The sequence below is a fragment of the Sinohyriopsis cumingii genome, chromosome 10, assembly GCF_028554795.1.
Source record: "Sinohyriopsis cumingii isolate HCF-2022 chromosome 10, ASM2855479v2, whole genome shotgun sequence".
NCBI classification, from domain to species: Eukaryota; Metazoa; Mollusca; class Bivalvia; order Unionida; family Unionidae; genus Sinohyriopsis; species Sinohyriopsis cumingii.
This window is the reverse complement of record NC_142970.1, coordinates 67484650-67497837: the sequence shown is the minus strand read 5'-3', so window position 1 is coordinate 67497837 and position 13188 is coordinate 67484650. Positions and strand designations below refer to the sequence as shown.

The following is a 13188-nucleotide window of genomic DNA, read 5'->3' as shown; positions in this document are numbered from 1 at the left end:
CAGAACTTTTATGATCTCTGCATACTATACTGAGATGGATCCTGCTTGGTATTGTTCTTGTTCTGTGCTATCGTGGCATGTTGCACCAAACCTGGCGAAAATTCAGCTGGAAATGCTCACTACGTTGCTAACTTTATGGTCAAGCAAGTTTGTATATTTTATATTTTAAGATAGAATGAAAGCAAGTGGGGCGCAAATCCATTAAATCATGCATGTCCGTTAATGGAGCAGGTAGTGAAATAAATTAGGCATATTTTGTTATGTAAATTCAATATATAAGCATCATCATCTACCATCATGTGTAACTGGTATTTTTTCTCTAGAGAAAGTAGATAACACTAAATGATAATAGAGGAAAAGGGGGGGGTAGTGGGCTGACCCCGCTCATTCAGTGCATGGTCTCGAGCAAGACTTTTCCCATCGCTAAATTATACAGATCAAGTTTCGTTTCCATAGCTGATGTGATAGCAATGCTCTATCGCGTGATGATTATGGCCATGTATTAGCATCGTTATGTAAAAAGGAGAACCGACCTTGGTCCCTGTATGAAACGGATCCCGTTTCCTTTAAGCCTGCTTCTTTTCACTGAACATAATATCGAGTAATTTTACATAGTCCCATGTATAAAATCTGAAATGTTGTATTAGGATTACCTCAAGCAGGCTTAGGTTTTTACGTTTTGATCATTACATATATCTGATTACCAGACAACACACACTCGAATACAGAGATGCATATTGTACGGAAGACGGTATTACCGTTTCGTGATATATGATATTGTTTCCAGTGCAAATATCACACAAAAGTGTAACACCGAATAATGAAAAATAAAATTCATCACAAACGTTAAACTCACATTTTCCAGCCTTTTCTATGACAAAACGAGTTGTTTTATTTTCTTATTTGTGATGGACAATGTTATCTGTATATATTATACTTGGAAGACACAACTAATAAATGAATAATCTCGTCAAAGATAATTTGAAATATCAATGCACATATCAATTCTGGAAATAACTTGCTAAATGTTCTTTTCCACGCTTATATAATTACATGTATCGTTATGACTTAGAGTAATAGTTTAATAGTTTTCAAAAACTGGCTATTGCAGTATTTCTATGAGGACATCTAAACTTTGCAGCAAATGAAGTAAAAAATCATTATTCCGGTAGTCTTCACCAACTGAATGCTCTAACTGCTTCAACCAGAATTATGTTTTTTCATACATCCACCAGTGCGAAGTATCGCGAAAACATTTTTCTTAAAGTTGTTTCCACTATTTCAGTTTCCAATCAGTTTCCAATTTTTCTTTTCCTACTTATCGAAATATTTAAGATAAAATATAAGTACTGAATGAAAGTATATGTTTAGGTTATTATTTTTATTCCTTTTTTTCTTTCTTTCACAAACGTATTTAATTGAGTACTTTGTGCATCAAATAGATGTTGATTAATTGCCACAATATATGTTCTCCATCTCACGTATGATTTGATATTAATCATGTTAAATACATCTAACTTGAGAGAAATGTTCTTAAGCAGTAGGCGTTATGTAGATCTTAATCCCACTTTGTCGCTGCCAAACTCCATTAAACAAAATTAAGATATATTTATATTCAATTTCCAGAAACTTAAATATTTACCTCCAAATATTCCAAACAAAATTTTTCAGAAAAAAAAAACATTTGCCATAACCATCCCGACCCCCTTTATAAAATCTATAAGGGTGTATATTTTAACCATTTCAGTTTAACTTCAACAAGTAACCTGGAAAATGTTTTCCTACAGCTGAAAAAACATCTATTATTTAAGCCAATTGAAGGATTTTATTAGAGCAACTTCTTCACAAATTAATCTAATTGTTCCTGTCATATTATTCAATTAATTTCTAAACTTTCTTCAGCATATTTGACACATTAATTTCTACCCTGTCTTCCGAATTCTAAGAAATGTTTAACTTTCACCAGTCGCACAATCCTCCCGCGTACTAGATGCTTAGACTTTGGCTATATAGTATCAACTTTTCGACTTGTGTATTCATCTGAAATTTGTATTTCCTACCTGAGCATCCTTTTATTTGTAATTTCACTACTACTACTGTACATGACTCAAATAAGGCAACGCTATTAATAACCTGCATTATTACCATGAATGACAAAAGAAATGAAAATCACCAACATCATACGTTCCTAATCTGTACTTCTTATCATTATGAAAAATACCTGCATTGTTTGTATAATAAATCGGTATGGTGCAACAGTTTCACCATGAGTAGTGAATGGGGTTCATCCATCCTCCTATATGTAAGTGCTCATTTTTAGCTACGTACCTTTTTGATTTATTGTAAAATACCTCAGATGGGACGTATGGTTACGGAGTATCTGGTTATCTTATAACTAAGAATATTTCGAAGCAAATTACTAAATGGTACACATAGCAGTCAAACACGTTTTAAACCTCAATCAATTAGAAAGGACCAAATTCATATTTAACCTCAAAATAGAGCGTTATGTTATAACACTTTCTTGTATTTTCACCAATACATCTATATTTCATATACCCTCTATTAACGTCGCTAAAATACCGAATGAACTATCACTTGTTTGTATCTAGACCTGAATGTATACTATCATGGTTTTTAATGGGGTTATATCTCGACAACATATTTTTCTTCTTGAATTTCTATAATCGTTCCTATAAATGTTTGTCTTAATTACATATATTACTTGGATTAATTACTTATGTTGAACATTTCAGAGTCAATTATCATAATGTATGGTTCACGTAATGTTTCTTTGCATTGCTTAGAAATTATTTTTAAATGTTTTCTCCAATCTTTCATTATCATGTTTTTAAAATCAATGCTAAACATTGTGCTTGGAATTTTTCTCATTTCTAACTAAACTGCTTGTTTTTGTTTAGTTCTTTTTTACGACTGGAGTTTGATTCAATGAAGTATTACAGTAACTATTTGCGTGTTGATATCTGGTTGATTTGAATCGTGTAATCATTACATTATTGCTGTACCTAAAGTATATATATATATATATATATATATATATATATATATATATATATATATATATATATATATATATATATATATATATATGGGGGTATGTGGATACGTGTGGGTGTTTTGTGGGTGCTTATCTGGTATTTGTGCTATTACTGAAGAATATTTTAGTTGGCTTAGGTAATAGCCACTGACAATAATAATACGAGTCTAAACAATTACACAGTATGGCCTCAAAGGTTTAGAAAGTTTCAAATCCACTATCCAATACTTTGTTTGTTTCCAGCAAAGTAAATGATACTGTCATCATCGACATTTTACAGTTTTGGACATACAAAACCATTGAAATTTAACTGTCTCATTTATTTATATAGATACTATTTTGTACCTTTAGAATAAAATAAATTATTTTTTATGTTTGTGTTATCGTCCAAATGTATGAGGAAAGCGTAGTAAAAGCACTAAGAAATATGTGAATGAAAATGGACGATGGTTTAGAACAACTGCATAATAATCACTTTACAATGAAAATGAATATCTTGAAATCCGTTTATTTTACCATCTAACAACAAAATAGTTTAATGGATCGTTCAGTAAAACTCCACCTGTTAGCAGATGTCTTATCTGAATACCAGAATGACAGTCTTGGACAGCAAACTGAAAAACAAATTTTAAAAAAATGGTTATGAAGCTCGAAATGGTTTAAAGAGTTTCATGAATTAAATAATTAATCATTATTAATTTTAGAATATATCTGTGTCATAGTTTTAATTTTGAGATCATAAAATCAAGATAGACAGAAGCAAAAAGTATTATCCGCATTTATTGTACAAACGTCGTACCAGACACGAATTAAGATGTGTAAGACAATTAGATATTTGTTGTGTTTGAGTATAACAATTTATTGATTTATTCATCAACTATCTTTGCTTCACATCCATAAAATAGTTGTCAGGGTAAATATTTGTTTTCAGCATTGGTTCCATGCAGGATATTCCTGTTTGATTTCACGTATTCAAGCGGACAAGTCAGCTGGAATAGTTGAGTGGCAATATACATGGCGTTCGGTATGATACTTTTCACTGTTTCCACTGAAAACTGTGTTGATTCTACCAGACGCATTTACCAGAGACTCAGTAATTGATTTGTGCAGTGGAAACATCATTATATATGTGCAATATGCATGTCTCCTGGAATGATTAAAGGAGGTATACATTGTACATGATTTAGATGTACTTCTGCACGTGAAGGAAAATTGCAAGTGCTGATTTGTATTCATTTAACTGTACTTATTCACAGACTAGATGTTTTCCTGGCCAAATATTTGGCAACTTTTTATTTAATGGAATGCAAACATCTTCCATTTTCTGTATTAAATGTTTTCAGACAATGTTATGGGATACTACTGTGTCATTTGACAGGATAAGATTTGTCAACATCTTCATATGAGAGGTGAGTTTGTGTACTTAGATGTAGTCTACGTTGATATTCAAACCATGCTTATCATGTATGGGGCAATAACACAATCGCAAGTGAAATTCTTGTTTAAACTACTAAATTATAGTAGACTACCGGGTGTCTCTCAGCAAAGAATATGAATATTCTGAGTCTTCCTGGATATCTAAAACTTTTTTGTTAAATTAACGATTGTACCATTGGTTTACTCACATACCGGTTTTAGCTTGGTGTTATGAAAATTATATGTGGTGACTTGAGGTCATATTCCGACCTACATCAGCTATATTGTGCATGTCTATAATAGTCACGTGGTGCTTCTAAGATCTACTAAGCTATCAAATGGGAAGACTCTGCTCATATTGGTAGTAGTAAAACGTAGTACAATACAGTATTTCGAGTATGTAGAGCATGGAAACTTCCCACGATCGCATCAGATCAGTAATGGATTTCGTAGGCTTATGAGAATTAATCAAGTCGAAAGAAAATTATATTTTAACGTGTTGGCGTGTCGGAAATAATAAACAGCAAACAGTGCACCGTATCTGCTAAAATACAAAATCGTATCCAACTGCAAACAAATAAACCCTGGTCTGTTATTGCATAATAAGCCAGCAGATTAGGGTCGGTGTTGTTTGTTCTGCTGATCAGTCCAAAACACTTCATACGCTCAGATCTCACAGTGCGATTTATAACGACATATCAAGGTTTGCGTAGTGTGCTGATGGATCCAACGTTTCCGCGAGTATACAAGGTATGTAACGTGAACAAATTATGTAAAAAAGAAAGTGTGTAACGTAGACATTGCTGTATGTTGAAGCAACTTACTAAGTGTTGTCATTATCATTTTGAAATGTGTGCAATAATTGATCTTATTACTATACTCATAGACCTTTTTTATCTTTATAAACCCATCTCATAACTTTCTCGTCATCACATAATGGCATAAACGCAAATGAAGTAATGAAGGGAAATCTGTAGCATCGAATGTGTCCGGTTGTACCTTAGAGTTATTTTACCGCACTATAGTGACGGTTACATTGAATACAAGAAGTGGCTCCTTCATTTCGTGTTATAAACTGACAGTTGAAATTTACGATTTTGAGTAGATGTAATGAATTATTTCACGTGTGAAGTGAAAATATGGTATTGTTGTTGATCGCAAAGACACAGTAAGAATAGGAAAAGTGTTCAATTAACTCGTGCAATAGTTCGTTTTATTGCATGTCTTTTTATTACTACATAGTTCATCTGGCCTCGGATGCAGATATTCAGTCCTTATATTCGTATCATACATCAGAATGGAACTGCTTATACGTTTCACATACATATTCTTTAACGCACCGATTTGTCTGAATTCCGTTTCTTTCATTCACATGGTGCTTCATTTATTGTGGTTTATGTATACGTACTGGGTGATGGTCTCGACATACCATAGCGTACACATTCGAATTAAACCCTCTAGTGTAAAGATGATACGTTCGGAAAGTTGTCAAACTTGACCGATCTGTTATAACACAGCTCCTACCCCAACAATTTCACGGTAGCAATCTGCACACGCTTTTTGTTCTTTTGTTTCCTATGTTGAAGTTATTAATTCCACAAAATATACAGTTTAAAACATTAGATGTACAAGGTTCAATTGTAACATCCTCGGTCTTAAATTACTAAAACTTTCGAAATATCCTGATATCCTGTACCAATAAAGCTTACTAGTTTGCAGGATTGGCAGAAAATGCAAAGATTCTACTGAACGTTTACTGCCTTCAAACAATATAAAGCGAATTATAAGTTTCTAGCAGCTGTATACACAAAATAACTAGGGTTAAAGACCGAGGATTTTACAATTGATTTTATCATAGGCTCATAAAGTTGTGTGCAACGCGTTCTGCTATTCCACAATACCTTAAATCCGTTAGTAAGACATCCAAGAAAAATTCCAGCAGTCCCTCCAGCTGACGTGTACACTCCATCACTTTTGAATGTGGCTATGGGGGTGAACATAGGAATTCTGTTGCATAATGACATGACCTGTATAAATTGAGTATACACAATGGATTATTAAACTGGAAGAAAATTATTATGTATTGTTAAAAGCGTAACTCATCAAAATGGTTTCCATCTCGTTGAATTATTATTATTATTATTATTATTATTATTATTATTATTATTATTATTATTATTATTATTATTATTATTATTAGCTATGGGAAGAGGAGTATCAGTTACAGCAATATTGGTATAGTACGACAATAGATGACTGCTTAGCGTGAACAATCTGCACCTTTAGCACTCCAAATACAAATGTTATTGTGGCTACTCAACGTCAAAAGAGAAATGCATACAGACATCAAATTTAAACTGATTCTTTCTAGGTAATTGAATGATCTCTACGTTTGTTATTACAATTTTTCTATAAATTACGACCTTTTGCTGCCATTATAATATTATAAACTGAGTAACAAACAAATCACAGAGATATCAATGACTTATCGTTTGCGTAGAAATCTGTATGGTATATAAGAGGCTACTTTAAAGATTTTAACCTGCTGGAGAAAATACAAGATGCAGCTGATAGTGGACTTGGAATGCCAAAGGACTAAACGTATGCGTAATAATATCGATTAACTAGTGTTGCCAGTATGTGGTCATAAACTAAGTAACATCAAGAAGTAAGGATTGTAAAATGTATCAAATAATTTGTGTGTGTAAGATTTAGAATGTTGACATATCCTTAATATTTTTTTCAGTAATATCGCTACGATGTCTGCAACGTGGCAGTTTATAGTGATGTCTAGCACTGTGGCATCATACCGCAGACATGTAGCATCATGTCCAACCCTATCGTATTATCCTGACACCAGACCGAGAAGTCCTAAACGTAACCTGTTAATGATAAACGCCTAGCGAGGCAGATGCTAGTACTATTTTTACAAGTCTTTGACATGACGCGACCGAGGCACAAATCGCCACCTAACGAATTCGAGATCGACCCTCAAACCACTCGACCACTGGAGTGGTTAACAATTAAATTAATTACAAAATTATAAAATAAACATTTACGATTAACTTACAGTTAATACTAATTAAATCTAAAATAATATCAAAGGTTATAGCACAGTTCCTGAGGATCGAATATTCCTAACGAATTCCAGATCCTCAAATATACTGGTCTGCCAAAATTACTGATATATCACAATGACATTGTCCAGATCTCCTTTTGATAATTTCAAAGTAATCCCAGGATAATATTTTAGTCCAATGAACAATGTGTAGTTCAATGAATAATCGTAAAAAATGTCTCCACTCAAATTATGTTAGATACATATGCAGACTTATGTTACAACAAAACCATAGGAAATAAGAATTCGAAATAAGAATCCGAAATATGAATGAAATTGCTCAGTTCCATCATTATCTACAAGCATAAGGACCTAAATGCATTTTTTCTCCTACTCAAAACGTGAACATATATTTATTATAAATATTATTGTTAATGACCGTAAACATCTACGTAAACACCTTTTGATACATCCAATACAATCTTCTCGCTTAATATATTAAAATACAAGTTTACACCAATACAATGAAAAATAGCCATCTAATATCTATATTATAGATCATGATTACAATTTACGGTCATGAAAAAACACATAATACAGATAAAGTCGTGTACAAAGAGTTAATCAAACAGAGATATGCATGACGATAGAACAAACCATAGAGGTTCTTGACTATTAATAAAAATTGATGCATCTGCTTTGGACACACAAAACACACCGGCCCTCAATTCAAAAGCTACAGGGTGTACCCGCTAAGGGAAAATATGTCAATTATAATGTGTACGATAATATATTTAATTGTTGTAAATATGCTAGATGAATGCTCATTTACTACAAAAAAGAGATTTTAAAATATCTTTGTCTTTTCCCAATAAATTAAGTATATAAATATGGTGTATATAGGTTGGATGAATCTACACTATGGTCCGTTGAATAAGGTATCACCAATAGTGAGATAAATGATTTACAATCTATATTGTTTTACGCTCTTGGATGTTTCGAGTGCTCTGGCCACGCGGTTATAACAACATCTTAGCAACATATAAAATTATCACATCTGATTGGTCTATTATATCACATTATCCAATCATATGTCTAAATTATGATTTTATGTGACCTTAATGTCAGAATTCCTGTTAGTTGTAAGAAGTTCTTTGGAATTTTAAATAAGCAATGACAAATAGACAACAAAAGTGGAGAGAGAACCCTTCTCAGTGTTTTGTTTCCTACTGATATGAATACAATGTACCTTTCTATCTGATATATTTGATCATACAGATATTTGATTAAAGATCCGATTGCACATCTTAATCCAATTTAACTTACTATATAGAGAGTGGAGACAATACTTCTCAGATGTATGAAAAGGTTTTGAAGATTTGTCAGAGAATTTACAAAATGATGTTGTTTGTTGTATGTTTCCTTAAATGAGATATAATTATTTGGGGCAATCACGTTGCGACTAAATAATTTGTAACAAAATAATTGAAGAAACAGCCATTTGTCAATACGTACATTTTCTCCTTGTCTCCAAGTTGCTGTGGAGCTTGTATTGCAGCTGACCAATACAAGAGCTTCTGATGACTTGTGATTTCCCGTTATACAGTCGGATGCGTTCGCATGGATAAGCGTGACGTTATGCGCAATCTCGGAGATAGTTAATGCTTTGTTACATGCATGAAGACCTAACATGAAGAGAAAATATTATCTGAAAATATATGAAAACTAAAACCTTCATTTCCATTTTATTCTTGTAATGATAAATAACGTGCGAACACTAGTGGAGGTGAATTTATTTTTGTAATGGTGTGGATTTGGCAGGCTATGTGCACCTACACGTATCATTAGACATTGATTATGTTACACTGAACCACAAATAATGATTTCATGGTTTCAAAGGTTTTCGGAGCACTACAAATAAATAAGCATAGATAGAAAGGCATATATTACAATGGCTTGATTATGCATTAAATCAGAGGATAAAAACAACTAAATATTTGTAAGATATTAAGCCTGGCCGTAGTGGACCGGCACGTCAGTGTGATGAACAAATACCACTTAAACACACACTACAATAATAAAGAGAGACACAGTCAGATTTATTAAGTAAACGTCAAGTAAACTGTGACTTAGATGGTACATTTTATAAAATGATAGGGTCATAAACCATTTTATGATTGCTACATAGCATTTATATTGTCACAAGTAATTTCATACACAGTCATTCTAAAGTAGATAATACCTTGACTGCTTTTAAAATTGTTCGCTAATGAGTTAAATTGTATTAGGTTTGTTTTTATAAATTTACCAGTATTGTCATGCTACTATTGTTTGAAGGAATGTTTGATTTAATATCAAAATAAATGATTTAGACAACCACAATGACACATGAGATGTTACCATTCTGTCTTCTCCTACAAGACATTCAGACATTCTAGCTCCCCTGTTGTCCGATTGCGCTTCTAATATCTTAAAACAAAATCGAAATATGTGTTTATAATTACCTGTTAAAATACCTGTTGTTTCTTGAGTAGTAGTAGATGTCGTTGTCGATGGTACACTAGTGCTTGTCGATGTGGCAGCAACTATCATTTAAAGTTAGAAAGTGGCTAATTTGAGGTTTGAAGCATATTTGTCTTTCATGTTTCATAATTTGTATATCCTCTGAAAAAGTTTTCAAATGCAGTCATTCTGTCTTTTCCTACAAGACAATCAGACATTCTAGCTCATTAGGAAAAATATAACGGGAGAATGAAATCAATTTTAATAATTTTGTCGTGGCTGTTAGCAACATATCAGTCCAAGAAAGAGTATAGATTCATGTGACAGTTTGAATAGTCTCATCCTTCAAAACACACAATTACAATAAACAAGGGAATATCTGGGCAAATTTAGATGCCCAAGGTACGGCCCATACGTCTGACATGCTAGATGTTGAGCTAACCCACTACTTGTTGTCTGATTGCGCTTCTAATAGCTTAAAACAAAATTGAAATGTGTCTTTATAATTACCTATTAAAATACCTGTTGTTTCTTGAGTAGTATTAGGAGATGCCGTTGTCAATGGTACACTAGCGCTTGTCGATGTGGCAGCAACTATCATTTAAAGTTAGAAAAGTGGCTGATTTGAGGTTTGAAGCATATGTGTCTTTCAGGTTTCATAATTTGTTTCATAATTTGTATATCCTTGAAAACGTTTTCAAACGCAGTCAAATTTGATCAAGCGTTCCCATTCTCGCAGTGACCACTGATTTAATATCTTTAAAATACCCTTTTAGCCTACCCACTAAAAGAGACCACCTCACTGTCACCATCGCCACATCTATGCAGTCCCTCAATATACACTACACTGCGCATAGTGACACTTTGTTGTTACAGGTGAATGTCCGATTAATCTATCTCCTATACGAATATACAGCAAACAGTTCGAAAAGTGGTATAAATGGATGCTACAGGCGGATGCCCCAAAGAATATATATATATATATATATATATATATATATATATATATATATATATATATATATATATATATATATATAGTGTTTCGTATATCTGATTTAATTCATATTTATTTAAATTTAATTGTTTGTCAGTTTTAATTTTTGTATTCTATTATATGCTATTATAATGTAAATTTATTCACGGGAGATTATATTTTTTCCAGAAAATCAGTTGACAAAAATCATTCTTACGTAAACACAAGGTGTTGACCTAGATCCTTACCGTGATTCAAAATTAGTAGCTACCATATAATTAAGTTCTATTTTTATTTTAAAATGATTGGTTTTTGTCGAGGCCATAATTTAAGATGTAAAAAAATGTACTTTTATTCTCGGAGTAAAATCATTGGTCTAATCAAGGCCATATTTTGTGTAAGTCTTTGTTTTAATATGTAAACACGGTCAAGTGACCCTGTGTTTCTCAATTCTGGTTTTTCCATTACCACGCATTTGTTAATTTTAATATAGATGTGTAGAGAGATTTCTCAGTTTTAAGCTTTATATACTGATGTCAGTTTATTTTGTTGTAGCCAGAATTTGCATTATAGTTATATTTCAAAAGGATTAATTATTTTTTCTCTGCAAATATCTTGAGGAGTGCGTACACATAAATTTCTGAAAGACATTGCTTACAAATTTAATTTGGATTTCCAACACCGGAGTGTCATTATTTGTATTTCTACAAGGAACTGTAAAAGTCAACACAGTACAGACTACAACATACGTCATCGTCATCCATCTTGGATTTTCCATCAGGAATCGAACTTGAAAGTATTAGACTATTCATTACTAGGACTTTTGCATTATTGTTGTATTATTTTTTGGATTATTCTTGGAATATTTTTGGATTTGATTCTTGAAACCGTAAGTTCTTCTCCTTTCTTTTTCCTTTTCACAGAAGTTTTCCAGGGAAATAAATCATCTGTTAAATTTAAAAAAGCTTGTCGTTTTCACTCTTGCTGTGTCACTATTTATTACAGTCTAAACACGTAACAATATATGTATATATATATATATATTTCTCTGACATATGAATACTTCATCATATCCTTGAATCCTTAAATTCGACTTTCAAGACCCATATATCGATACTTTGACATTATTTCAGATACATTTACGTTACTCGAGAGCTCGCTATGATAGGATTGGCAGTATATATTTTCTGAATTGCTATTAAATTAAAAGAATGATTAGTAAAATGCATCACATTTATTACTAATAGGTTTTTGCTCTCATAGCATAGCATATTCACACAAGAGTTTGTTAAATATGGCTTCCAGGATGTTTTAGTGAACTATATCGACGAGCATAGAGAAACGTTTTGTTTTAAATCTTAACCTTATCTAATTATACCGACGGATGTCAAGTTTTCAAAAGAAACTAATATTAAATTTTTAAATCTAATACACAGAGATATACGTTATATATCAGACAGCACTTAAGAAAGTTCAGTAAACCCTAAATTAAATACATAAGTCAATCATAAAGACATTATAACCTATAACCTATGTTATTTGAAGGAATGGTACAAATACAGCATGATTGTTTCAAGACAATTGTAACTGAGTAAAACTACAATCGTTTAGAAATTATTATTTCTCAGATATCACTATTGAAATGCATTATACTGTTCAGGAGAAACAAAAATTCTTGTTTGTGTCAAAGTCGTTAAAACCATTATATCTACTTTAATAACTAGCACGATTCTTTATCAAAGTAATATAAATATACATATAAAAGTAGACAGGAACTAGACATACATGCGCCCAAACAAGTAGATAAAGACATAATAAGGTACATAGAGAGGTAGAACAATACCTTGTAAACACAAGCATGGATCATGTCTTGGCTCCGGATAGGTGGCTATGGTTAGACCAAATGTTTACAGATTTACGATTGTAGTATGTATTATGTGTAATGCAATCAAAATGAAGTTTAATTAAAAGAAGATACTTTATGCACATATTTGTTTAAAAGTGCTTACAAATCATTATAAACGGTTTAATCAAACGTGTGCTTTTAAATTTTTGAAAATCAATTACATTTCTAATTGAATCCCTTCATTCAGAATAAAACATGTTATCTCCCGTTTGTATGGTTTTTATGTGTCGATTGTATGAATGCATGCACTTGTTAGCATGTTGAAAAATATC

The 13188-nt window shown here is 32.2% G+C and overlaps 1 protein-coding gene across 3 annotated transcripts in view; it reads right to left on the bottom strand.

Moving 5' to 3' along the window:
- Positions 1–3550: 3550 nt before the first annotated feature.
- Positions 3551–13188, bottom strand: part of LOC149790323 (uncharacterized) — a 51081-nt gene continuing 41443 nt past the window's right edge. The window contains exons 18-23 of one of the 3 annotated variants that reach the window (XM_089973447.1): positions 12854–12898; positions 10557–10628; positions 10037–10117; positions 9048–9217; positions 6376–6501; positions 3551–3672 (exon numbers count right to left, since the gene is read on the bottom strand). In XM_089973447.1, the coding sequence (XP_089829573.1) occupies positions 3571–3672; positions 6376–6501; positions 9048–9217; positions 10037–10117; positions 10557–10628; positions 12854–12898 (596 nt within the window). In that variant the 3' untranslated portion in view covers positions 3551–3570. Of the gene's footprint in view, positions 3673–6375; positions 6502–9047; positions 9218–10036; positions 10118–10544; positions 10629–12853; positions 12899–13188 lie in introns of all 3 variants that reach the window. The other 2 variants (XM_089973446.1, XM_089973448.1) reach the window with 2 other exon arrangements.